At 47.4% G+C, this 27,615-nt stretch overlaps 1 protein-coding gene and 1 non-coding gene across 2 annotated transcripts; one reads left to right on the top strand and one right to left on the bottom strand.

Annotated features, from left to right (window-relative positions):
• Nucleotides 1–5,360: 5,360 nt before the first annotated feature.
• On the bottom strand, nt 5,361–27,441 carry CA6 (carbonic anhydrase 6). The gene is made up of 7 exons (XM_066374971.1): nt 27,285–27,441; nt 19,284–19,432; nt 18,515–18,607; nt 14,369–14,438; nt 10,717–10,874; nt 8,006–8,129; nt 5,361–5,802 (listed from the first exon to the last, which is right to left on the bottom strand). Exons 1-7 carry the CDS (start codon nt 27,439–27,441, stop codon nt 5,690–5,692), a joined length of 864 nt encoding a protein of 287 aa, XP_066231068.1. The 3' UTR covers nt 5,361–5,689.
• TRNAA-CGC (transfer RNA alanine (anticodon CGC)) lies at nt 12,346–12,421 on the top strand. Its single transcript has one exon. It is a non-coding gene; the product is annotated as a tRNA-Ala (tRNA).
• Nucleotides 27,442–27,615: the final 174 nt, after the last annotated feature.

Raw genomic sequence — 27,615 nt, 5'->3', positions numbered from 1 at the left:
AGTCCCAGGGACCAAGGGGCTGGGGCACAGGACTTGGAGTTGAGCCCCGCTCTGCCCCCCCCCCCAGGGGCTGTGCATCGAGCCCACTCTCTGGGCCCTGGTTCCTCAGCTGTAACTGGGCCCTGAGAACACTGGGCCCTCCAGCTCCCTGGTTGCCTCTGAGGCTCAAATTGAAAGACCAGTCATGCCTTCTTTGAAGATTTGTGTCTGTGAAGAGCAGAAATGTAACCAAATCCGCTCGATCGAGGCCAGCGGGAAATTACTCTGGGAGCCAAGGGCAGGAGGACTGCCCGGGTCAGCGGTCACCAGCAGTCATGGCCCATCTCCCACAGCCACACTGGCCCCCATCTGAGGCCCGGAGGGTTCTCTGCCTCTCTCGCTTCCCTCCAGCGCCCATCGCCTCCTCTCAAATAGCAGCTTTCCCTGGAAGAACTTGGTATCTGCTCCCCAATGTACACTTGTGTGAGGTTCAGGGTTGCCAGGGCCAGTCCTGGTCCCCTCTGCACGCAGATGTCAGCTGGGCTCAAGAGGCAGGCATGCGTGGGCAGCTTGTCCATTCAACTGGAGGGGGGCTGGTGATGAGAAGGGAGGGTTAGGCATCTAGCACCCACGTGTGAAGGTGCTTTCAATTTCAAAGAGCAGGGCTTGGACCCAAGACCATTACCCAACAGAATCCAGATCTTACACACACACTGTGTTGTTTGTCCCTAATATGCCTGTAAGTTATCACGAGACCTTTATATGTAGTTCCTCGTCAATGCCTCCATTTACCAATATGGAAAGCGGGAGGAGGATGCGAGAGAGGAATGGATAATATTTATAGATGTCTAAGGTCCCCTGAGCACAGGCCCGGTCATCCTCACAGTGGCCACTGGAGGGCAGCACCTTCTCTACAGACACAGCCAGTCAGCTCACCCTCTGACCAGTCCTCTGCAAAGTTTCTCTGCTTTGGTGAGGTTTCCACAAAGTGGCACCAACACAGAAAGCCCTTTGGAACATTTCTGGCACTGGTGAGAGGAACACCCACCGAGCAGCAGATGGGCTGTTTCTAAGAGATGTTTTGTTTCTCGCGCTTTTTCTCAAGCACCGTGAAGTCACAGGGTTGGGGCACAGAAATCCCAGGGCCTGCTGAGGGCCCACCCCGCTGCTGGCCTGAGAGACAGAGGCTCTTGGGGGACCCTGGTCAGGTGGCTCTCTCCCCGCCGGCACCATGAATCGGCTTTTGTGGCTGTTGAAAGAGCAGAGAGATTCCTTCTGCTCTGAGGATGTGTCCTCTGACCTTGGCGGCTCCCGGGAGAAACCTGGACAACAACACCTCAGAAATTGTGAGAAAATTGTTCACAAGAACAATCTGAGGGAAATAATATTAGCCCCAAAATAATATCACCTAGAGTCTTCCCCCCTCCCTTGAATGTTTTTATTGGTTTGTGTTCGTTTGTAAATTCATCCTACTTGACTCTGTGTGGCTTGTCATGGTAGAAAGCTGAAATCACAAATTAACGGTAAACAATAACACAAAACGTAATAACTGTACTTCTCCATAAGAAAAAAATATAAAAATGTCCATTGGTGATTGGAAACTTTCATTTTTTAGCCTTTCGCTAAAATGAAAATTACTTCATTTTTTTATTTTTGTATTTAGATCTCTGATTCCTTAGGCTGAACATCTTTCCACTAAGGACATAAAGACGATTATTTATGTATATATAGTGATATAGTATAGTAATTACACACACACACACACACACACACACACACACACACACACACACTGTTTAGGAGTTCCTTGCGGCTCTCCTTGTCCTGAGGGTAAACCCCACCAGGTATGATAAATATACTGTGTTTCAAATAATTTGGAGAAATTCTCCCACTTCTGTGCTACTGACTCAATGTACAGTTGTTCTTTGATCGTTTTACTGTGTTTTTATATTTTAAGTTAAAAGTCTTAGAGGTTTTAAATAATCTTTTACATTTAATTTGGTTTTATCATTATGGAAAATTCAATACTCCCAGGTCTAAACTACCAACCAGGATGCAGCCAAAAAAGGTCCGTCTCCTGACCTGTCCCCCAGCCAGTCCTTCCCCTGCCTCTTCTGGTTCCTTACTCCTTTGTTTTCAAGCACATGCAGACATGTGCAATCCTGTTGGTTTACCTGTTTATGGCACCTGTCCCCAGAGGAACAGAAGCTCCTTAGCTGTATTGTTCACTGCTTCACCTCCTGTTCGTCATAGACGCTCGTTCATTGTTGAAAGAATTTATCTTATTATGTCATTACCATGCAATAGCTGTCCATCACCCACACGGGAGACAATCCAAACCCCTTTAGTGGCACCGAAGGTACCAGGTGCCTGACCTCCCACCCTGCTACACCTCCCTCTCCCTTCTGGCTGCCTTGAACCTGCCCCCCCCCCCCTGCCACACACACACCCAATCACTCTCACTTTGCCTTAGTGCTCCCCGGCCTGGAGCCCGCGGCCCTCCCGCGCTTGGCTCACCCGGTGAAGTCCTTTGCAGCCTTCCAAACATAGGCTGAGCACCAGCCAGTCTGTGGAGGCTTTACACAGTTGTGCCCCCCATCGTAGGGCACCCCAGTGCTTAGTCCCACATCTGGCACATAGAAGGTGCTTTACAAAGCTTGTTGAATAAATGAACAGGAAGACTTTTTCACTTAAAAGAACTTGGCTACAAAAGACTTGGGTTCAAATTCTGGCTTGATTGTCTACTACCTGGGAGGTCACCTGGTCCTTGCGTAAACTGGGGAGAGTACAGCCTCGCTGAGGATGTGGTGAGTGACAGCAGGGAAGGGCAAAGGTAGGAGTGACAGCAGACACAGGAATTCAGGGGAAGGGGGGGGCGTAAGCAGAGGGGGCGGAGGCTAAAGAGTGGGGAAGGGACCTCGATGAGGGTGCCCATACCTGACCGATAACTGTAGGAGACGAGCCCGCACCAATATAAACGGCAGTTAACTGCAGACCAAGGGCTACTTGGAGACAAGAGATCTTGGAGTATATTAGCCATGATAGGAGACACTGGCCTGGGTTACTTGAATGCAAGTACGCAGGATTCTTGGAGGAGGAATGCCTCTAAGAACCAGATGTCCTTTATGATTGATAAGCTCTGGGACTCTGACTCTTCTTGTGTCCTTGTTCATGAAAGAAACAGTAGACGTGCAGAGTTGGGGATGAAACGGATGGGGGAAAAGGCTTGTGTAACTTTCTAGTTTTATCTGCTGAGCTATGGCTTTTGGAACTCAATAAATATGCAGTGGCACAGTTTCTCGAGGCTGAATCCACCTAAGAGTTTCAGCCCTCTGCCCAGTTATTTGAATCTGTGTCTTTTGCCTCGAGAGTCCAAACCATAAAGAAATTCATAATAGGTAACAACAATGGCCACTCTACTGGGCACATCTCAACCTTGTCTTATTTCATCAAACTGCAGTTCTAAACGGCAGTGCTAGCCAAATAAGTTTGTAAAATAAGATTTTTATGTTTGCTTGCTTATACTTTGCATTGGGGGCTGGGCAGCGCCAGCTATATGTGGTCTGTGAAATTGCAAATTATCTTCCTGCTTGGGAAGGGCCATTGTTTTGCTAATGTTTGCTGGAGGAGAGGTTTTTGCCCTAGAAAGTTTTGAAAAGAGGGAGAAGGAGAGGCAGAGAGAGAAGCCATGTTGGCAAGGAAAGAGAAGGAAGTCATGTTTGTGGCGAGGAGCAGAAGGTGGGGAGAGAAGGCAGAATGCTGAGGAAGACGCCATGAAGGCAGGGAAAGAGAAGGTGTGCAGATGGGGAGCCAGAGGTGAGGGCCTTTGTAAGCTCCGCTGAGACTGGTGAGGCCTTTGATTCCAGGAGGAACTGGAGAAGATTCTCCTGGTTGTGGAAACAGAATGTGTCCGTGGCTTTGGGAGCCCTGAGTGAGAGGGAAATGTTTCCCCTGCCTGTTTGCTCATTGGTCGGTGCGAGACTTTAATAAAGGGATGGCCTACCATTTTTTGGCTGCACTGTTTCTTTACCGTCTGCCTGAATCCAGTGAGAACCTGCCTGTGCATGGCCACGACGGCTGCAACGACTGGCCATACAGGCAGCTTACTTTATTATCCCACATGACAAGTAAGTGGTAGAACTACCCCTTGAACCTGGGTCTAGTGACGACAAGGCCAGACACCATTCCACTCACCAAGGACAAACCCTCTTTGCTCCCTCCGCCTCTCCCTGGAGCCACACCTCCCTGCTTTTCCTTCCTACTCACAGGTGCTCCAAACCTCCCCAGCGCACATTCCCAAGTAAGAATCTCTTCTCCGTGTCCTTAATCATGGTCCCAGAAACCCCTCCCAGCCTGGTCTCTACCCCCTCACCCGGGTCCCAGGGGTAGGGCACGGAAGGGGCATGTGAAGTGTGTTAACCCTTTGAGCGGCACAAACGTTCATGTACGTCCTCATGCCTCCTGACCGTCCAGAGTACGACTGTACACATGTAAGGCAACATTATAAAAAGGCAAATGTATGTTCCTCTTGTTTCCATAGATTGGTTATCAAAGAAACATGATTTTAAGTTAATAAAACTGAAACTGGAACTAATTTTATTTTTTGAAAAGAAGCTTACTCCCAGGGTCAGTTAGCATGAAAAAAAAACTCACTACTCAAAGGGTTGAAGGAAGAGTGTCAGGCAAATGAGTTTGTAAAACTTGTGGGTTTTTTCTTAGTTTGCTCACTTTTAATGTTAAAAATGGCGCTGGGCAGGCACGTGTGTGTGTGTGTGTGTGTGTGTGTGTGTGTGTGTGTGTGTGTTTGTGCGCGCGCGCTTGCCCTCAGAGCAGGGCAGCTGATTGCAAATTGTAGATTATCTTCCTGCTTAGGAAGGGCCATTGTTATGCTAATGTTTGCTGGAGGAGGGGTTTCATACCAAAACATTTTTAAAAGAGAAGAAGGAGGAGAAGGAAGAAGAAGCCAAGATGGCAGAGTGAGAGCAGAGAGGATACAGAGTGCTGAAGGAAGCCGAGATGGCAGGGTGCTGAAGGAGAAGCCAGTTTGTGCAGAGAGGAGAAGGGAGAAGGTGTGCAGATGGGGAACCAGAGATGACTGAGACTGGTGGGGCCTTTGATTCTAGGAAAACCCAGATGTGTCAGTAACTTTGTGAGCTCTGAGTGAAGGGAAGTGTTTTCCTTCTATGTGTGTTTTACTTGCCTGCTGGTGTGAAGCTAGAATAAAGGAATGGGCCACCATTTTTTAGCTCCACTGTTTCTTTACCGTCTGTCCGAATCTAATGGGAACCTGCATGTGAATGGCCATGATGGCAGCGGCTACTGACCATACAAAGAGAAAAGAGACATTTTCAGATGATAAATCTCCCAAGTAATTTATTACATCTAAATGCTACAGGGAAGTCCGGGCTGTTTTAGAATGCAGGAAGATCAGCGTGCATGATTGTGACAGGGGTCTAGCCAGCCCCTAACTTCTCCATTCCAATCGGTTTCCATTGGCCATGTCTCGTTCACATCCCTCCTCATACATTTCAGCCATCTCCCGTCCTTTTTATGGATAATGGTTTCCACTGTTTTAGTCAGATATTCAACAGGTGCCTTGCGAGGAGCAGTGAGATCCAGATGAATGGAGGAGTCATTGGAGCCGGAGCTGGGCAGGGCGTGGGCTGGGGGCGGGCCGCCCCTTCCTGTCCTTGCTCCCACGGCATTCTCGTTAATTCTGGCTTTTTCTCTTTGCGTTCTCCTGTTCGATATACTCTCTAATGTAATTGAGTTTGCTGTTAATCTTGCCTAGGAAATTCTGGAGCTCAAAGCCCAGATCAGATCCTGTAAAAAAGAAGAGTTACTTAGAAAGAGGTCAAAACCTCGGAGGTCCCCATGAAAACAGAGACCATTGGAGAGCCAGATGCCATGCCCCACCTGTGGGGTCAGGGGCGGCGTGTGTGAGTCCCCAGAATGCCCATGTGCCCATCTGGTTGGCTTCAAGCGTCTTCCTGTGTCTGAATTTAAGCTGCCAGCTGGCAAAACCCAAGGGGTGACACGTCAACAGAGGGTCTACTCCTGTACCTTAGTTTCCCGTGTGATGGTACTCAGCCACCGTTCCTTACCTCAGAGTGCTTAGGTGTTTCCTAATGAACAAGTGACAAGAGGTCTGTGTTTCCTGTCTTGTTTTTGTAACTGATTCTCAGGTCGTTCCTCCCTGATGGGTTGGTTATATTCTAAAACTATAAGCTCTAGAATGATGGGTGACTGCATGCATCACCTGGCCGAGCTTTAATGGACACAGCCGCTGGTACATAGAAGCGGGGCCTGAGGGCAAGTGCAAGGGGGTGATGCTGAGTTCTCCATTCTCTTATCAGCAAAGGCAGACCCTCACTCAGATCTCTGGGTAAGGGGGAAGAAGCCCTCTTACTATCTACGGGGAGTCACAGTAATAACCCTAAACAGTGAGACTCAGAAGCGCCACAGTGGACCTACGGGCAAACAGCAACATGGAGCATTGTGGTCTCAGAGGTACCAGGCATCAGGAACATCTGAGCTCCTTCGTGTGGGGAAATTGGAGTGACACCCTACCCCCACCCTCCTGCCATGTAGAAAAAGCATTTGAGAGATGGCATATGGTAAACTGTACAATCTGTGCAGGTGGCAGGAACAGTGTAAAATTTTATTTGGGAAAAATGGAGGAACATGGCAAAATTAGAACAAGGGGACAGAGCGAGTCTAAGCTGCCTGCTAGCAGCTGGACTCGTTTAGGAAATTGTCACACTTTGGGAAAAGGAATCGTTACTGTTAATACGGTATACACTACAACATGGGGAAATGATCATTCTAGCTGGTGGTGTTTTTCTCTCTCATAGTGTTGTACTGGAGGAGCAGACTGATGCAAGGAAATACAACAAATGACCCAGGGAGGAAAGATGGGGAGAAAAGCTCAATGGGCCTTTATTTTGTGTGTGTGTGTGTGGGGATGTATGTAGAGTTTTAAATCTTGAAAAAGACATATAAAGGTGGGGTATTATTGATTGGAGACCCAATTTCACTGTGTTAGAGGATGTAAAGGCGTCAGGAATGGCAAACAGAAGTAGATTGTAGGCCCTGGTCGGTTGGCTGTGTGGATAGAGTGTCCGCCCAGCATATGGACATCCTGGGTTTAATTCCCCACCAGGGCACACAAAAGAAATGACCATCTGCTTCTCTCCCCCTCCCACTCTCCCCTCTCTCCCTCTTCCCCTCCCACAGCCAGTGGCTTGGTTGGTCTGAGCATCAGCCTCAGGCACTAAAAATAGCTCGGTTGATTCGAGCATTGGCCCCAGAAGGGGGTTGTCAGATGGATCCCGATCAGGGTGCATGTGGGAGTCTGTCTCACTATCTCCCCTCCTCTCATTTAGAAAAAAAGAAAAAGAAACACATTGTAAAAAACAGAGAAGCAGACAAAAAATAAAGATGAAAGAATCGAATATTTATATTCTTACAACCAGAGAAATGAGGTGAGCCAAGAACACAGCTGGAGCCCAACTCAATGAATTAGCGATTCCAGGGGAAATTTGAACACCTATACTTACACCTAGTGCCCTGGTATCAGGACTTGATTCCCAAGAAAATGTGGTCAACCCTACCTTGGGGGAATACATAGGAGGAGCTGATATGCAGTTGGGCTACAGAACAAGATAAAGGTGAATGGGAAATAATTTGAGTTGGGTTCAATAACATTAACTTGAGGGTACACTCTTAGGGAAGTGTCTGGATATTGCTGACATCTTGCTTCTCCTGTCTTTGGCCAGGAACAGGCAAACCATAAATCATATAGTCACCCACCCTCACTGACTCCTCTGTTCTACTCTCTGGTAGCACTGCCTAGACTGGGAATGTGAGACATCCCCTTTGCCCAGCCCTCTGTGGATTGGTCCATCAGAGCCTTCTGCTGCTTAGATGATTCTCCTTTCATTTCTTGCCAGAAGAGATAGGTCCACCAAAGAAGGAAGGAAACAGAGTCAACAAATTGCAAACAGTAAATAAGAATTGGTCTTACGGTGTTTAGGATGATACATGAAGTTGGCTTCCACCACTCTGTGGTTCAGGGGCTGGGTAGTGCGGTAGTTATCTTGGATGGTCCTGTTCTGGTAACCCAATAAGGAATTCTCTACCTTCCAAATCTGTAGGCAACATGAAGTAAATTATGGAGAAGAGACACTGGATGATTTTTAAAAGTTTAGTGAGAAATTGAACTAAATCTTGGATTTATGTAACTCTGATCTAGCAATTGTGAGATCTCAAGCCCAGAGGAGGTTATATGTATATGGCAGGCATAGGATAGTCATCCATTTATTCTTCAAAAAAAATCTCTTTTAATCTTTTTCTATGAGTATTTGGTCAACAATAGAAAGGAGATAAAGAAGTAAACAGGGACATATCAAGTAGCAAGCTTAATTTTTATTTTTCTGAAAATAGCTGTATTTTGTCTACCTCCTTGAAAGCCATTTTCACTGCATGTATAATTCTAGATCAGTTATTCATTTCTCTTGGTGCCTTGAAAATAAGATTTCACTGCTTTCTGACTTTTACTATTGCTATATCAAATCAACTCTCAGAATAGTAGAACTCTTTTAGTGATAATGTTTTTCCTCTCTGCTGATTTTTTTATTTTTCCTTAGTTTTTGATTTTGTGTGTGTGTGTGTGTGTGTGTGTGTGTGTGTGTGTGGTTTCACTGTGATGTTTAATGTGGTTTTTTTAATTTATGTTGACTCACTGAGCTTGCTGAATATATAATTTGGTGTCTTTCAACTCTTCTGAAACTTGGTCAGCAAATATTTCTCAAATTGTACCTCTTCTCTGTGCTACCTCTCTTCTAGAAATTCAACCAGATATTTGTTACATCTTTCCACTATATTCTGTCTCTTTACTTCTGTTTCATATTTCCATCTCTTTTTCTCTTTGTTCTTCATTTTAGATAACTTCCTCAGCTCTGTCTTCCAGTTTACTAATTCCTTCTAGAACTGTGTCTAAGATGCTATTAAATCCATTCATTGTGTTGTCAATGTAAGTAACTATCTTTTCATGTCTAGAAATTCTATTTGGGGGTTTTATTTTTTCAAGTCTTTTTTCTACTTGGTCACTTTTATACTTTTTGTTCTTTTCTCATATTTAAAACTTTTATTAAATACACTAAATATGTTTATACATATGCATTTTTACACATAAAAATTCTTATTTTATATTAATTGTTTGATCATTTCATTATCTGAAATCTTCGTAGGTCTGCTTCTCTGTTGACACTCATAGTGTCTTTTTCCTTGTGTATTTTGGGGTGTTCTTTTTTAGCTCATTTCAGGTTACTTTGTAGAAATTCTTTGATGCATGGATTTAAGGTGCACTTTTCCAGAGATAATTTACATTTGCTTCTGTTATATTTCAGGGGCACTTCCAACCTGGTTGGCAACATTATTGTGTGTGGATATCCCTGAAATATGGGACTTCCCACCTTTTCCTCAAGTAGGGAAAAGTTTAAGTAAAATAAATATTTTTTGCCCTGGCCAGTTGGCTCAGTGGTAGAGCGTCGGCCTGGCGTGCAGGAGTCCCAGGTTCGACTCCCGGTCAGGGCACACAGGAGAGGCGCCCATCTGCTTCTCCACCCCTCCCCCCTCCTTCCTCTCTGTCTCTCTCTTCCCCTCCCGCAGCCAAGGCTCCATTGGAGCAAACTTTGCCCGGGCGCTGAGGATGGCTCCATGGCCTCTGCCTCAGGCGCTAGAATGGCTCTGGTCACAGCGGGGCAGCACCCCAGATGGGCAGAGCATCGCCCCCTGGTGGGCATGCCGGGTGGATCCCAGTCAGGCACATGCGGGAGTCTGTCTGACTGCCTCCCCATTTCCAACTTCAGAAAAATAAAAAATAAATTTTAAAAAAAGAAATATTTATTTTCCTGAGGAAGAATATCACCCGAAGAAAATGTCAACTTTGCTTTAAAACTTCAGTACCATTGGCCTCTATTTAAGTCAACTAATGTGTTTGTGCCTATGCTATGCTGAGGGACAAAAGATTACTGATACGGCTCTTCTCCCCAAGAGGCAACAGGTATTTCAGGATGGTAAAGACCTAAAATGTGCCTGACCTGCAATGACACAGTGGATAAAGTGTCGACCTGGAACGCTGAGGTTGCCGGTTTGAAACCCTGCTCTTGTCTGATCAAGGCACATATGAGAGTTGATGCTTCCTGTTCCTCCCCCCTTTCCCCTTTCTCTCTCTCTCTCTCTCTCTCTCTCTCTCTCTCTCTCATACACTCTTACTCTCTCTCTCCTCTCCAAAATGAAAAAAAAAAAAAAAAAGACTTAAAATGTGAAGCTCTCCTTCTTGCCTAAAGCCATCGATGAAGTTAGAATGAGGACGTTCCATGAGGGCAGGGATTTTGTATCTCAAGGGCCTAGAATGGCACCTCTGAGAGCAGCACTCAGTAGATATTTGCCTTCACTAAGCAACTCTCCCCCCGCTGACCTAGGTCGGGCTCCTGTACCTCTCGCTCGCTGCACCGGCTCTGGTTCCTTGGATTCCGAGGTGCCTGTTTGCCCACCTCTGCCACAGCACGGGTAAGATCACCGCGGCAGAACAGGTGAGGCATGGCAGCCCTGTCCGAGGAAGACACTGGAGGAGCGCAGGTGCTAGCATTACGTGAGATGTGGGGGAGCACCGTTGCTAACCAAGTCAGCCAGAAGGGGAGGCTTCAGGGGAGCAATGCCACCACGCGTTACCTGTGCCCGGGAGAGCCGGACCGAATCCACTAGCACGAACCACTGGACGTTCTCCGTGCACGGGGGCGTGGTGAGCGAGCCGCGGTAGCTGTAGTAGTAGCGGAGGTCTTCGGGCAGCATTGTCCGAATGTCAAGGCCACTCAGCACTGTGCTCTGTTCTGAGAGTCGGGACAACAGATGAAGACATGTGAGGGGCGGCTGCTGCACCGTAAGACAGCTCGGGCTCAGACCTCACCACGTTCGCATCCCCTGATTTAATTAGAGGAACACAGAAGCTGGTGATTGGGAAACCTTTCCCGGTTCTCGGCTTCCTGGAAGGGGTGAAGGGCAAAGACGCTGGGGAAAGACCCTCTCAGCTGCCTCCTCCTGGCGGAGGGGCCGCGGCTGGGGTCCAGTCCTCTAAGCCCCTTTGTCATCTGTAACAAGGGAACAATCAGCTTAGGGGGGTAAGGTGCTGGTATGGATGATGAGTATAACCCTATCATCGTCGTTACTGTTGGCCCGAGGATGAGCCTTTGAAAAGGTTAATCTCGTTGAAAGAAATTAACTGTGACCCCCAGTGGCTTCCACGTAAGTACCCTCAAAAAAGAAACAAAATCCTTGTTTTGGGCTCATGGAGAAGTGGGTGGACAGAGATCAGAAAGGCCAAATCAGATCCAAGCAGGGTCCTGAGCTCTTCCTGCCACGCCCACTGGGAGCCAAGCTAGGGTTGGGGGGGGGAGGTTGTCTGAAACCCCCACAGCTCCCACACCTGCTTCTAGAGAGTTCCCCTACTGTTCACGTCAGCCTGAGTTTAGCGGGAGACTATCAAAACAACATGGAGTGGAGGTGAATTTTGCATCACTTTGCCTGAGCACTTTCAGGTATTTTTTTTAATGGCATTAGCAAGGGTTCCCAAACTACAGCCCATAGGCCGCATGCGGCTCCCTGAGGCCATTCATCCAGCCCCCACTGCACTTCCGGAAGGGGCACCTCTTTCATTGGTGGTCAGTGAAAGGAGCACATTGCCAAAAGCAGGCTCATAGTTCCCATTGAAATACTGGTCAGTTTGTTGATTTAAATTTACTTGTTCTTTATTTTAAATATTGTATTTGTTTCTGTTTTGTTTTTTTACTTTAAAATAAGATATGTTCAGTGTGCATAGGGATTTGTTCATAGTTTTTTTATAGTCCAGCCCTCCAACGGTCTGAGGGACAGTGAACTGGCCCCCTGTGTAAAAAGTTTGGGGACCCCTGGCATAGAGGATGCAGCTTTGAAGCATACACAAACAGGCTTGTTTATCCAAAGCTGTGAAGTCTAGTAGTACATAATCCCATGACTTAGCGAAAGATTTCTGGTTGTTACCGGAAAGATTTCAAGATATAACTTTCTAAAGGGCTCTGTTGAGTAATTTAGTTTTAAAACTCCAATATTTTTAAGTGAGTCAAGAATTCCAGAGCCATGGTGCAGCCACTGTGGAAAACAATATGGCGGTTCCTTAAAAAATTAAACATAGAATTACTGCATAACCCGTGATTCCAATGACCGGTATATACGCAGAAGCATTGAAAGCAGAGAGGTAAATAGGACGGGCTCTTGGTTTGGATGTGGGGAGTAATGAAAAAATAAAAATCAAGAATGACTCCAGGGGCCCTGGCCGGTTGGCTCAGCGGTAGAGCGTCGGCCTCGCGTGCGGGGGACCCGGGTTCGATTCCCGGCCAGGGCACATAGGAGAAGCGCCCATTTGCTTCTCCACCCCCCCCTCCTTTCTCTCTGTCTCTCTCTTCCCCTCCCGCAGCCAAGGCTCCATTGGAGCAAAGATGGCCCGGGCGCTGGGGATGGCTCCTTGGCCTCTGCCCCAGGTGCTAGAGTGGCTCTGGTTGCGGCAGAGCAATGCCCCAGAGGGGCAGAGCATAGCCCCCTGGTGGGCAGAACGTCACCCCTGGTGGGCGTGCCGGGTGGATCCCGGCCGGGCGCATGCGGGAGTCTGTCTGACTGTCTCTCCCCATTTCCAGCTTTGGAAAAATACAAAAAAAAAAAAAAGAATGACTCCAGGATTTGGGGCTTAAACAATGGAACAGATGATGATGTTCTTTGCTAAGATGAGAAAGTCAGTTTAGAAACAAGCCTGGAAACAGACAGGGGCACAGACTCGTGTTGTGGCTATGCTGAGTTTTAGATCTACATAGCAATACCAAGTAAACAGTTGGATAAAGGAAGCAGAGTTCAGAGAGAGGCCGGTGTTGTGGGCAGTACTGATCAGAAGCAGAATTTATTGAATTTGAGAAAGAAACATGTCAGAGTCAGTCGATAGAAACAGATTATCTGTGGTCAGTGAATTCAAGGAAACTCCTCTGTTTTGCCACAGGCCTGAGGTTTCTCCTGCTGACTTTTTTCATGGTCAGTAAGTCAGACTGACAAGTCTTGCATCCACTTTGCTTTAACTGGCCTGCCAGATCCTGTCACTGAGTGGGGGACCAGGTATAGATATTTGCTGTCCACAGCCTAGAGGTGGCAATGGCAATTCGGGCCATAGGACTGGATGAGGTGGCAAGGAAGGACAGAGTTGGGCACCCTCCAACGTGGGAGCAGGCATCAGAAAAACAGAGCAGAGCTGGGGGTAGGGCCCAAATGAGAGCCATGTGTCATGGATCATTGTTTTAAAGTCAATTAAGAGACGAGGAGAAGACCCTGGCCGGTTGGCTTAGGGTCCGGCCCTAAGAAGTCCTTGGTTCAATCCCCCCTCAGGGAACACATGAGAAGTGACCATCTGCTTCTCTCCCCCGCCCCTTCTCTCTCTCTTCCTTTCTCACAGCCAGTGGCTCGGTTGATTTGATCATCAGCCCCAGATGGAGGATGCTGAGTGAATCGGTATGCATGTGAGACTCTGTCTCTCTATCTCCCCTCCTCTCTCACTTTAAAAAAAGAAAGAGGCCCTGGCCGGTTGGCTCAGTGGTAGAGCGTCAGCCTGGTGTGCAGGAGTCCCGGGTTCGATTACCGGCCAGGGCACACAGGAGAAGCGCCCTTCTGCTTCTCCACCCCTCCCCCTCTCCTTCCTCTCTTTCTCTCTCTTCCCCTCCTGCAGCCGAGGCTCCACTGGAGCAAAGTTTGCCCGGGCGCTGAGGATGGCTCTGTGGCCTCTGCCTCAGGTGCTAGAATGGCTCTGATTGCGGCAGAGCGACGCCCCAGATGGGCAGAGCATTGCCCCCTGGTGGGCGTGCCGGGTGGATCCTAGTCGGGCACATGCGGGAGTCTGTCTGACTGCCTCCCCGGTTCCAGCTTTAGAAAAATACCAAAAAAAAGAAAAGAAAGAGAAGGACAAAACTGGCCAGTAGATCTGACAACACTGATGACCTTGAAGGCTCTGTGGTGTAATGGGTAAGAAAAGAGAGCAGGGTTGCTAGACAACTCTTCCAAGGGGAGTGGAATATGGTTTGGAAGCTGAGGGAATGGTGGAGTCAAGAGAGACTTTTGTTTGTGTTTTGAGGTGGGAGGTATTGGAGTGGAATTGTGTGCTCAGCGGAATGACTCGATGAAGCGTAAAGAAACAGGGATGCCGGTGAGAGAGGAGAGGGGCCTCCCTCCCCATCAGCGCCATCCTTTCCCGGACCCCCCTCTCCCCACTTCACACTCATCCCTCTTCCCTCCGACAGCCACTGTGGGTGTTCCTTACCTGCATTCCTGACATTTTTCAAGTGAGAAAGGAACTTGTTGTAATAAGTGTTTTCAAAGTAGTCGTTGACCTGCAAGAGAAATGCAGAGCAGTAACTTGGTAACCTGCAGCGGGAAGAGACTGTGGCACCCTCTCCACTGAGCCAGCGTTGAGCGCTGGCTGGTTGGGCAGAGTCATGGGAACTGGGAGGAGGGGAGGCAGCTATCCACACACAACCCCCTCCCATCGCCATTGTGTTGGGGGACAATCTGGTTGTCCTGATTGCCTGGGCTTACCCTCTCTCTTCCAGGGAGACAAGATCTGAAGCATTTTGGCAACTTTTGGAGACTGGTGATGCCCACAGGGAAAGGCCAAAAGTCACTGCTAAAATATCCCCAGTGACCTTATCAGGACTTAACCACTGCAGTTCAGCCCACTGCCAAGTCACATGTCTTCATTTTCAGTATGAGTGTTGACTTTTTTAAAAAGTCAGAACAGTAGCTTTTGGTGAAAAAGGTCTATTTTCAATGGTTCTTTTCAGTCCGGAGGTTGATCCAATTCTTCTCCCACTTTAAATTCAGATTGCTGGGACTCATGACTGCCATTGCTACTTGTTTTCTAAGTATGTCATATCTTTTTTTGTTCCTCTGTTCCACCTTATGTGTTCAACACACGCTTTTAGTGTACTGCTGAACCATGCATGTTTTGTTATCTTCTGAGCAGTTGCCATGGTGATTACCATATATAACTTAACATAGTCAGGTTGATACTAACGTAATTCCAGTAAAATATAGCAACTTTGCTCTGATATAAGCTCTATTTCTTCACCATCTTTTGTCATCTATAATTACATCTACTTATAAACCCAGCAATACAGGGGCATTATTATTGCTTTAAGCCAGTGGTTCTCAAACTTTTTGAAGTCGGGGCACATTTAAAATCCTACAAATATTTGTAGGTGCACTATATACAAATTTCTGAGAAATATGTTATAATAATTAAGTCAAATATTAAAGAAAAAAATAAAGTCCAAGTGTGCTTTTCTGGCAATTAAATGAAATAAATACAAAATTAAATTTATTCTGACATTAAAAAACATTTTTATGTTACATTTTTTGAGTTATGCTTTTTAGAATTCATAAAAAAGAAGGGTTCAAGAATAAAAAAGACAAAAAAGTTATCTTTTTATATATATAGATACATTCTTAGTAAGATTTAGTAAATTCAGCAGGTCCTGGCTTGAATGTGTTGAGTTTTTTCATTCTTGGGTTCATGAGAAACATGAGCCTGATGTGTCCTAGAGATTTCTTCAATGTTTGGTCATATATTTGAAAGGCAAACTCACATTTCCTCGTCAATACATTGAAGAATCCCTCTCTTTTTACTCTTAATTGTGTTGAGTGCAGAAAACCCCCACCACACATATCATCTTAACTTTACACCAAGCAAAGGATAGAAGAAACTTGCCTCCAGTCCTTCTGGGGAACATGGGGGGAAGTGTAAACAATCCAGCACCACAGCTTAACAGCCTTTTGCAACCTAATCAGGCAAGTGAGGTGGGAGGTTGTGCAGACTGTCAGTTTGCAGCCAATTCCCCACACCTTTGTCCCCCAAAATTCTAAACTCTAAAACTTCTGTTGGTTTTTTTGGTCCCCAACAGGTACATATTTCTCTGGAATACCATAGGGCACACCTGGAAATCTTCTAAGGTGCACCAGTGCACCCTGTCGCACACTTTGAGAACCACTGCTTTAAGCTATCTTATAGGTTATGTTTTTTGTTTTTTTGAGACAAAAAAAAAATAGTACACATAGCTGGTCTGTTGAATTTACTCACTGATCCCATTCCTGGCTCTTTTCATTTCTCTCTGTGGATTCACGTTACTGTCTGGTCTCATTTCCTTTCAGCCAGAAGGATTTCCTTTAATATTTCTCATAAGGCAGGTTTGCTAGCAATGATCTTAGTTCTTGTTTACCTGGGCATTCCTGGTTTTTGAAAGGCAGTGTCCTTGGATATAGGCGTCCTGGTTGACAGCCATTCCACTGCCTAAAGATGACTTGTTTCCGTTGAGAAGTCAACCGTGGATTGTACTGTCAGTCTGTATATGTAACAAATTCTGTTTCTCTTGATGCTTCCAGCAGTGTTGGACTTTGATACATCTGGGTGTTTATCAGACTTGAGGTTTGTTGAGTTTCTTGGGCTGCTAAATTAATGTTTATTCATCAAATTTTGGAGAATTTTGGCCATTGTTTCTTCAACATTTTTTCTGCCCACTGTCTTTCTCTCTCTCCTTGCCTTCTGGGACTCCCCTTATGAAGGGGTGTGTGATCTTGGCCCCACGAGTCTCTAAGGCTATGTTTCTGTTTTTCTTCGATCGTTTTTTGCCTTGTTCTTCAAGTTGAATAATTTATTTGGTCTATCCTCAAATGCACTGATTCTTTCACTTACTACCTCAAATCTGCTTTGAGCCCAGGTCGTGAATTTTTTTCATTTTCTTTGTTACACTTTTAAGCTCTAGACTTCCCATCTGTGTGTTGGTACAGCTTCTCTACTGAGAGTTCCCCTTTTGGATCATTGTCATATTTTCCTTTAATTCTTTGAACATAGTTTCTTTCAATCCTGGGAATAGATTTACGATAGTTGTTTAAAACAACGGTCTGCTGAATCACTCTGGGTCCACCCAGAGTCCGTTTCCGCTTTTCTTTCTCCTACAGATGGGTCACATTTTCCTATTTCTTTGCATGTCCAGCTTTTTAATTGAAAACTGGATATTTTAGATCATATATGGTAGCAAATATGAATTCTGATTTTTAAAAACGGTGCTGAGGGTTTTTGCGTCAGAGTGTCTGTGCGGTAAACTGCCTGGGCCATATCGGCAGGATACCTCCCCAGCAGGATGTAGCAGTTGATGTCTCTGCTCTACTCTTTATTTTTTTCTTAATACAACAGAAAGTTATTCTGCCACGGTTCTGGGGGCTAGAAGTCTGAAACCACGGTGCCAACATGGCCATGCCCCCTCCTAAGGCTCCAGGGATGATCCTTCCTTGTTCTTCCAGCTTCTGGTCATCGTCGGCAGTCCTTGGTGCCCCTCCGCTAAAGGCTGCCTCACTCCGGTCTCCGCCTCCGTCGTCACACGGCCTTCTTCCCTCCAGATCCTCGTGTGTCCATCTCTGCTCAGTTCTTAGATACTGTTTTTATTTTTCAGCCTGTGCTCCCAGGGGCGGCCTAGGGTCAGCAGAGCCTTGTGGTCAGTCAGTGCTTTCTGCAGAGGTTATGCCCCAGTGCCTCGAGCCCCTGGGATTTGCACCGGGATGGATCTGGGTGAGGGTTGAGAAGCCCATTCGGCGTCCAGCCAGTTCTCAAGTTGGCCTTGCCTTTCACTTCTCACCTCTTGGGAGGCTTATAGTTCCTCTGTGGCACTCTTGTTTCTAGGACCTCCGATAAACATCTGATTGGACGGCCCCCCGCCACTCATCCCAACTGGGGCTGAACCCCAGCCTATCAGAGCTGCAAGTTTTCCCTGTTTTCTGTCTTTTCGGTCAAGTTTGCTGTTCTTACTAACAGTACCCCCAACCCCGTACCGTGACTTTTCCGGGTCCAAGTCCAGTCAGCCCTCATCCCCAGAGGCGAAGCGGCTGGTTTTCCTGTCCAGCTTCCCTGATAAACTACCTCAATGACCCAGTTAGGGCATGGGGATGCTTGCCTTCAGTCCATTTCCAGAGCACGGACACGGTTGTTTGTGACAATTTTATCTAAGTTGTAATACTTGTTGGGGGCGAAGTGGGGATCAGATTCAGTGACTACTACTTGCTACGGAGCCACAGGGCCCACCCTCCAGACTTCCTTAGAAATGCAGAGCTGTTGCCTTGGCCTGGCGGCTGGCAGGCTGCCCCTCACCCTTGGAGCAGTTGATGTCCAGTCGCCCCTTCTCTGATCCCGGCTCCTTTAAGTCAACGTGTGCAAGCCCTAAGTTTCAGAACACAGAAGGCACATGGTGACTCTGAGCAAGGGCCAGGAAAAGGTCGATCTTCCATCGAGTCAGCACGTCCAGGGGTCGTGCGCGCAGGAACAGGAGAGGAGGGGCAGGAAGGAAGGCCCCCCCCCATCTACACTCAACGCCTAGTGTGGACACCCGTCTGGAACTCCGCACGCGCAGTGTCAGCCTACCTCCACGAGGGCTGCGAGCACAGCCAGTCCGTCCGGCATGCCCTTGGCTACATCGTAGCTGCCATATTTAGAATTGTAGTGAACGACGTGAATCTAGGGGGACAAACAAAGGTGAGTCAGTCCGCACAGATGTTGAATGCTTAGGGTTTTCAGGGAAGGAGGGAAATAAACGTTCTCCACCCGGGGCCTCAGACTGTCCCACACAAACAACTGTGACCTCCACCTCCATCTTGGCGATAGATCCATCAAGACCAGAAAGTTCTCCAAGAACGGGAAAAACATGAGTTGGGGCCCGGGAATATGGCAATTCAAGGTCATTTTCCTGACCCCCACCTCCCTCCGGGTAGGTAGATAAGCTGGCAGAGCCCAGAAGGATCGTGTGAGAGCCCTGGGTTCTCCTGAGGTCTCCATGGAGTGGACATGAGCCCCTTGCCCCAGGAGGCCACCACTGGTCATCCTAACAGCAGATCTGGGCAAGAGAGGAACCCAGAAAATCTAACACATAGACATCCAACTAGAAGTAGAGAGGGCTCGCCCCTCTGTGTGGGCCGTAAACTCCTTCGTGCCTCGCTGTGACTTCTGTGAGGGCGGGGACCCCACCTGAAGCCCTGGCACAGTGCCATGATCAATGCGTCATTGTGAATGAATGAAAAGTAAACTCGACCTCAGGGTGACATGAATGTCACCACTGCACAAAGTTTTTGTGGCTGTTGTAATGAGAAGAGGGACTGGGGTATGAGGGAAAGCGGACACAGCCGGGTCCTCCTACCTCTATTGCATATCTGATCCCGTCAATGGTGTGCTCAGAGCCACTGATCTTGTAGGGCGTGCCACCCCAGTGAAAGTGCATCTCCACGGCGATGTACTCCGTGCCGTTGGCAGCCGTCATGCGCATGGTGGGGGGCAGGTAGATCTTCACTGGAAGAGCAGAGAAGGGGTGGCGAGTGGCCTAGGCAGGTGTGGATGGGTCGGGTCTCCTGATGAGACAGCCGCCCCGGCCACCTGCCCAGTCCTAAGGCAAGACAGTACTACAGACTGGCTTAGAAGGCTGTGAGCAGGATCACACATGGGAGGCGGTGACTGGCACACAGGGCAGGATGGGGATCAGGCACAGAGTAAGTGGGGCTGGGCAGGCACCTCTTCCAGGGCACACACCTTCCCACCCAGACACAGAGGGGCAGGGGCAGGACCCCAAAGTGGCAGGGCTAGATTCTTGGCCCTAGGGAAGGAAGAGGCCCTGAAATAATATGGCCAATGGGGGCCCTGAACCAGGTACCATATTCCCCCATGCATTAGATGCTCCCATTTATAAGATGCACCTTAATTTGGGGACCCAAAATTTGAACAAAATGTATTACATAAAGTTACTGAACTCAAGTTTTATTCATCATAAAATTCATACAACTCCTCATCCGCGAGTAAAAGCAGGAAATGCAAGTAAAAAATCTAAAACCACTGTGTACAACCACTGTGTAAGATGCACCTGGTTTTTAGACCCCAAATTTTTTGAAAGAAGGTTCATCTTATACATGGAGAGATATGGTAGCTCAGTTGGTTAGAGCATCATCTGGATACACCAAGGTTGCAGGTTTCATCCCCAGTCAGGGCACATACAAAAATCAACCAATGAATGCGTAAATCAGTGAAACAAAAAAAAATGGATGGCTTTTCCTCTCTCTCTAAAATCAATTATTTATTTTTTAAGTGAGAAGAAGAAAGGCAGAGAGACAGACTCCTGCATGTACCCCAACTGGAATCCAGCAAGCCTCCTAATGGGTGATGCTCTGCCCATCTAGGGAATTGCTCGGCAACCAAGCTATTTTAGTGCCTGAGGTGAGGCCATAGAGCCATCTTCAGTGCCTGGGGCCAACTTGTTCCAACAGAGCCATGGCTGCAGGAGGGGGAGAGAGAGATAGAAAGGAGAGGGTGAGGGGTGGAGAAGCAGATGGTCACTTCTCCTGTGTGCCCTGGCTGGGAATCGAACCCAGGACTTCTACACGCTGGCTGACTGCCACTGAGCCGACCAGCCAGGGCTAACATCAATTTTTTTTTTAAGTTTCTAAAAAAAAGATATCTACACATATATGTATGTATGTATGTATGTATGGCCAATGGGTGTAGAAACCAGAATTTCACTCTCCACCTCTGGCCATTTTGGAACTTGCCTGTGGTGTTAGAATAGGAAGCAGGGTCTCTTGGACTATTTTGATTACTTTTACTACCCAGGTTGAGCACTGTTTGTGAGGCCAAGTTAAGGTCATTATCTTTTCCCAGTTGTGGTTAAAATCCTCCTCCCAGAGAACTTTCTAGAAATAGTCCAACTAAGAGCCAGCTCCCCTCCACTAAGGCAGCAGCCCTGCAGGGCTTCAACACTCCTGTTTTATGGACAAGGAAACCAACCTGGAGGGAGGTGGAAAGACACTCAGAGTCATCAATCAGGGCAGAGCTGGGCCAGACCTGGGCCTGGACAAGTGTCACCATTACAGATGTCAACTTGTCTTCAGAAGACAGGAGACCAAATTCTGCAGTGAGTCAGGAAACACGCAGACCCTGGGCTTGGCCTTCAATCTGCCTGTGCTTATCCACGGGTGAGTTCCGGAGTTAGGTTCTTGCCAAGGGAAAACGATCTCTCTTCCCGCTTCCTCCTGCCTTGTGCCCTGCACACTTCCTGTCACAAGGTCACTCCGGTCACCCCAGCTGCACTTCGTTTCGCTGGCTCAGGCCTTCGAGAAATCTCGATCTTTTGAAATGAACCAGGCGAAAGGAAGACATGGAGAGTGACACCAGAGAGTGACGAAGAAAAATGTCTGTGAGGATATAATTTAGGACTTGGAAAGAGACAGGCAGAGTCCGTCATGTTCACAAGGTCTTTAAAGCCATCAGAGATGGTTATAAACAAGTGAGTCTTCTAAAACAGCAATTGTTGGGTATTTGGTCCCTGTCCGATGCCCCTTCCTCCCTTCCAAGTTGTCTAAAGCATCGAGGAGCTGTGATTCAATTCACAATGTAATTTGCTGTAATGTAGAAATCAAATCCGGCCTCCAAGATTTTCACATGCCCTTGGACAGAATAGGTGCTTTGTATTCAGTGCTTAAAATGTAGCTGACCTCAAAATCAATGCTCACATGGAAAAAAATGGAAAAGCCTTTATAGGGAGATAAGCAGATTCAGCTGTGCCAAGAGATTGGCGAGCTGAGGACCGGCCGAAAGCCTCTTTTCTTTTTAGCAAGACAGATGGGAAGGGAGAGAGATGAGAAGCATCAATTTGTAGTTGTGTCACTTTAGTTGTTCATTGATTCAGGCCATAGCTTTCTAAGTGGACAGACAGCCAGCCTCACACGAGCAGTAACAGAGAACCTGTGACAATCTAATTTCCTGCAGACAGAATGTCTCAATTCTCAAGTTTGAGCGACAGGATCGCAGAGGCCCGATTGGAAAATGACAGCAATGCTGAGCTTGTCACTGCTTTTGAAAAGGTGAGGCCAAATCTCTGCTCCCCAAAAGTCAGCTTGCTGAGCCTTCCAGATCCTGAACATTGATTTAACTTCCAGAACCAGTTGCTCCCCCTTGTTTGTAACTAAATTAACCAGATTCTTATCAGACTAGAAAGCCCAATGTGAGCAGAACATTTTCTGCGCTCAGGAAACATCAGCAAAGTGTCAAGCTTACAAAAGTCAAAGACTAAGGAACTGTCCCTGGTTAGAGGAGACGAAGGAGATGTGACAGAAACGTGCAATGTGGAGTAGATCTTGGACCAGAAAAAGAACAGGGAAGGGATGAAATTCAAATGAGGTCTGTAGAGTAGTTAATCGTGTTTTATTAGTGCAGTGTGGTTATAGGATGTATAGGTTTCATGTTAGAGGAGGTAGGACAAGGGGGTGTGGGAACTCTCTCTACTATTGTTGCAATTTTTCTAGTCTAAAACTATTTCAAAATATGTTAAAAAAAATAAATAAAAGACAAAACCAGGCCCTGGCCAGGTAGCTCCGTTGGTTAAAGCATCATCCCGACATGCTGAAGTTTCAGGTTCAATCCCCAGTCAGGGCAAATACAAGAATCAACCAATGAATGCATGAATAAGTGAAACAAAAATTCAGTGTTTCTCTCTCTCTCCCTTTCTCTCTAAAAATCAACAAATTAAAAAAAAAATTTTAATAAATAAATAAACAATGTAAAGACAAAACCAGCCTTGTCCCTGCAGAGCTTTAAAAGATCCAAACCTGCTCAGAACCTGCATGACCTCTGGGCACCCGTGGGTTTCTGCCCCTCCTTGCACAAATCTTTTCCCCTCCAATGTATCCCATCTCCGCCAGGTGCTGGGACAGGGAGGGAGTGAGGGGATGGTCCCTCCTCTCAAGGAGCCTCACAAATGGAAGGATCAATAGCACCTCGCACGAGAACAGTGTTGTTTTCCCATTGAACACTAAAAGCCCAGTACGCTGAGCCTTTTAAGTTTTCCTGGAGCCTGTGAATGTGGATTTGGAGAAATTAAAAATACATATTAATCAGGCCCTGGCCGGTTGGCTCAGTGGTAGAGCATCGGCCTGGCGTGCAGAAGTCCCGGGTTCGATTCCCGGCCAGGGCACACAGGAGAGGCGCCCATCTGCTTCTCCACCCCTCCCCCTCTCCTTCCTCTCTGTCTCTCTCTTCCCCTCCCGCAGCCGAGGCTCCATTGGAGCAAAAGATGGCCCAGGCGCTGGGGATGGCTCCTTGGCCTCTGCCTCAGGCGCTAGAGTGGCTCTGGTCGCGACAGAGCGACGCCCCGGATGGACAGAGCATCGCTCCCTGGTGGGCGTGCCGGGTGGATCCCAGTCAGGCGCATGCGGGAGTCTGTCTGACTGCCTCCCCGTTTCCAGCTTCAGAAAAATACAAAAAAAAAAAAATACATATTAATCAGTACTGCTCCACCAGCTATTACTAGTCTACAACAAAATAGAGAAATGGAGAATAAAGTTAAGAAATTTGTAGCAACTTGTCTCAACATCCGAGTGGATTTTTAACTTCTTTTCATTGAAATGTAATTTACTCCTATTTAATAACAAAAATGGGGCACATAAAAATATAACTATAAAGTAGAATTTGAAATGAAGAACAATACCATTTACATTAGCAAAGATTAAATATTTCTGTAGAAATCTAACAAACTATGTACAAGAGCTATATGAGGAAAACTACAGAACTCTGATGAAAGAAATCAAAGAACTAAATCAATGGAGGGATATTACATGTCCTTGACTAAGAAGATGCAATATTGCCAAGACATCATTTCTTTTCAAGTTGATTGATAGAATCAACGAAATCCCAATAAAAATCCCTACAAGAAATTTTGTGGTTATCAATAGACTGATCCTAAAAGTTCCATGAAGAGGCGAAGGACCCAGAATAGCCATTTCAATATTGAATGAGAAGAACAAAGTCAGAGAACTGACACCACCTGCCTTCAAGACCTACTATAAAGCTGCAGTAATCAAGACAGAGTGGCATTGGTGAGAGAACAAATACAATAGATCAATGGGACAGAACTCAGAAATAGACCCACATCTTTATAGTCAACAGATCTTTGGCAAAGGAGCAAAGGCAACACAATGGAGCACCAGTCTCTTCAACAAATGGTTCTGGAACACTGAACATCTACATTGCAAAAAATAAATATATATATATCAATTGATATATATATATAGACACGGACTTTATGCCCTTCACCAAAATTAACTCAAAATGAGTCACAGGCCTAAATGTAAAGTGCAAAACTATAAAATTACTAGAAGATAACATTGGAGAAAATCTAGAGATGACCTTGGATATGGTGATGACTTTTTAAATACCACACCGAAGATACGGTGAATAAAAGGAATCATTGATGAAGCTGGACTACATTAAAATGTAAAACTTCTTTTCTGCGAAAGACAGTATCAAGAGAATGAGAAGACCAAGCCACAGACTGGGAGGAAATATTTGCAAACTACACATCTGATAAAGGATTGTCACCCAGAATATACAATGAGCTCTTAAAACTCAACAACAGTAAGAAAATGAACAACCTGATTAGGAAATGGGTCAGAGACCGACCTTGACAGACACCTCACCAAGGAAGATATACGATGGCAAACAAGCCTATGACGGGATGCTCCATCATATGCCATAGGGAAATGCAAAGTAGCACAACAATGAGGTACCAGTGCACACCAATTAGAATGGCCAAAATCCAGAGCACGGACAAGAAACAGCAAGTGCCGGTGAGGACATGGAGCAGCAGGAATCACTCGATGCTGGCAGGAATGCAACGTGGTGCAGCCGCTTTGGAAGACAGTTTGACAGTTTCCTACGAAACTCTTACCATATGGTCCAGCAATCCCACTCCTTGGCATTTTACCCAATGGAGTTGAAAACTTACGTCCACACAAATATCTGCACGTGGGTGGGAATAGCAGCTATATTCATAATTGTCAACACATGGAAGCAACCAAGATGGCCTTCAGTAGGGGGATGGATAAATAAGCATTCAGACAATGGAATACTATTTAATGCTAAAAAAGACAGGGGCAATCAAGCCATGAAAAGGGACAGAGGAACCTTATATGCACCTTACTAAGTGAATGGAGCCAGTCCGAAAAGGCTACCTGCTATGTGACTCCAACTACTATATGGCATTCTGGAAAAGGCCAAACTATGGAGACGATACAACGGTGAGTGGTTGTCAGGGGTGGGGGCGGAAGGAGACAGGACCTGCCCAAGTGCAGGGAATGAGGCAGACAGAGAAAGTAGTCCGTGCGATGTTGTAGCGATGACTACATGTCATTCTGTGTCTGTCCAGCCCAGGGCCTGTGAACACCAGGAGTGAACCTAAGGTGAACAATGGATTGGGGGTGATTATGGCATGTCAATGTAGGTTCATCTTTTTTAAAAAAGTACTATTTTGGCCCTGGCCGGATGGCTCAGTGGTAGAGCGTCGGCCTGGCATGCAGGAGTCCCGGGTTCGATTCCCGGCCAGGGCACATAGGAGAAGCGCCCATCAGCTTCTCCACCCCTCCCTCTCTCCTTCCTCTCTGTCTCTCTCTTCCCCTCCTGCAGCCAGGGCTCCATTGGAGCAAAGTTGGCCCGGGCGCTAAGGATGGCTCTGTGGCCTCTGCCTCAGGTGCTAGAATGGCTCTGGTTGCAACAGAGCAACACCCCGGATGGGCAGAGCATTGCCCCCTGGTGGGCGTGCCAGGTGGATCCCGGTCGGGCACATGCGGGAGTCTGTCTGACTGTCTCCCCGTTTCCAACTTCAGAAAAATACAAAAAAAAAAATTATTTTGGTGAGTAGTGCTCAGAACGGAGAAGCTGTACACATAGGGCGCGGGGGGGGGGGCATGAGGCGAGTATTTGAGAGGCTGCTAGACTTTCTGCTCGGTTTTGCTGTGAATCTAAAACTGGCCCTGGCCAGTTGGCTCAGCGGTAGAGCGTCGGCCTAGCATGCGGAGGACCCGGGTTCGATTCCCAGCCAGGGCACACAGGAGAAGCGCCCATTTGCTTCTCCACCCCTCCGCCGCGCCTTCCTCTCTGTCTCTCTCTTCCCCTCCCGCAGCCAAGGCTCCATTGGAGCAAAGATGGCCCGGGCGCTGGGGATGGCTCTGTGGCCTCTGCCTCAGGCGCTAGAGTGGCTCTGGTCGCAACATGGCGACGCCCAGAAGGGGCAGAGCATCACCCCCTGGTGGGCAGAGCGTCGCCCCCTGGTGGGCAGAGCATCGCCCCCTGGTGGGCGTGCCAGGTGGATCCCGGTCGGGCGCATGCGGGAGTCTGTCTGACTGTCTCTCCCTGTTTCCAGCTTCAGAAAAATGCAAAAAAATAATAATAATAAATAAATAAATAAAAATAAATAAATAAAACTGCTCTAAAAAATAGTCTATGAAAAAAATATATAAGTAGCTACATAAATACATGTATTTATGTCTTAGGTTCCAAAATATTAAAAGAACCCTGCAAAATCAAAAGTGATCAATGTTTATTTACATCATATCAACTTTATTGTTAAACTTAGTATTCATCAAAATTTCATTAGATTTGAGAATTAGTAGATTAGGGTTTCCTTTTCCCCCTTTAGTAGAATTCCTGAATGTGCGTGGAGCTTGCTGAGAGCGCAGAGCCAGTTGTAAAGCAGAGCCAAATAATCTCAAGAGCTAAATTATAAAAAAATCTTTCAGAACACATTGAAGACCTGTGAATAACGAGAGCTACGAGTGTATTCTGTGTGACATGCTATAGAGGTAGGAGTGGGGGGAGCCCCGGGTGGGGGGGTAGAGGGCACCCCCCAGGGACCCCCCCCCAAGGGACAGGCTTCTGGCCTCCAGAAGGTTCTGCAAACGGAAAGCCTGGGTTTTACAGCTGTCCGGTCCAGGCTTCCTGGGTGAGGTAATCAAAACCCAGGCTTCCCTGTCCACCCTGCGTCCCCTTTCTAGGAGGGGACAGAGCCTAATTGCACCTCTGGGAAATACGGGGCCTACCTGTTGGCTCTCTGAGCTAATCAGATTCCACTGAGAAAATGCAGGGAATCTGCGGGGTACAGACCCCAGAGCACACAGGTGCCACCGTCGCCTCTGGTGGTAGTGGTTGGGGGGGGTCAGAGTGAGCTCAGGGGAGGCTGACTGACGGAGCCCTGGGGGACTGAGTCTAAGGACAGGCTGCCCAGCTCTGGATGCCCCAACTCGTTTCGGGGCCTCCAGCTTCCAGGCTGCACTCCAGGTCCCCTGCTGACCACCCAGTGGTCAGGAGCCTGTCGTCCTCCCCTTACCTGTGTGGCCGTTGTTGGTCATGGAGAACTCGCCGTCCTGGCTCTCTGAGCCGTAGCCGGTCAGGTTCAGAGCCTTCAGGGAGGGGTTGTACCTCACCTTCTTCCTCTGCAGGTCAACGGGCGACTGTCTCTTCCCGCCGCAGCTGGGGTACTCCATGGGCCAGCGTGCCTCAGCCAGCTCACCCTCTGAGATGGGAGAGAGCCAAGGGCATCCCAGCTCGAGGTGATGCCAGGCATGGCCCTCCCTGGGGCACCTCACTTAGAGAGTCTGCAACTCACAGCAGGGCCCGCCCGGGGGGGGGGGGCTTCTAGGGGCCTCCCAGGCAGGATG

This window comes from Saccopteryx leptura, chromosome 3 (assembly GCF_036850995.1).
Source record: "Saccopteryx leptura isolate mSacLep1 chromosome 3, mSacLep1_pri_phased_curated, whole genome shotgun sequence".
Classification (NCBI taxonomy): Eukaryota; Metazoa; Chordata; class Mammalia; order Chiroptera; family Emballonuridae; genus Saccopteryx; species Saccopteryx leptura.
This window is presented reverse-complemented; position numbering and strand designations above follow the sequence as displayed.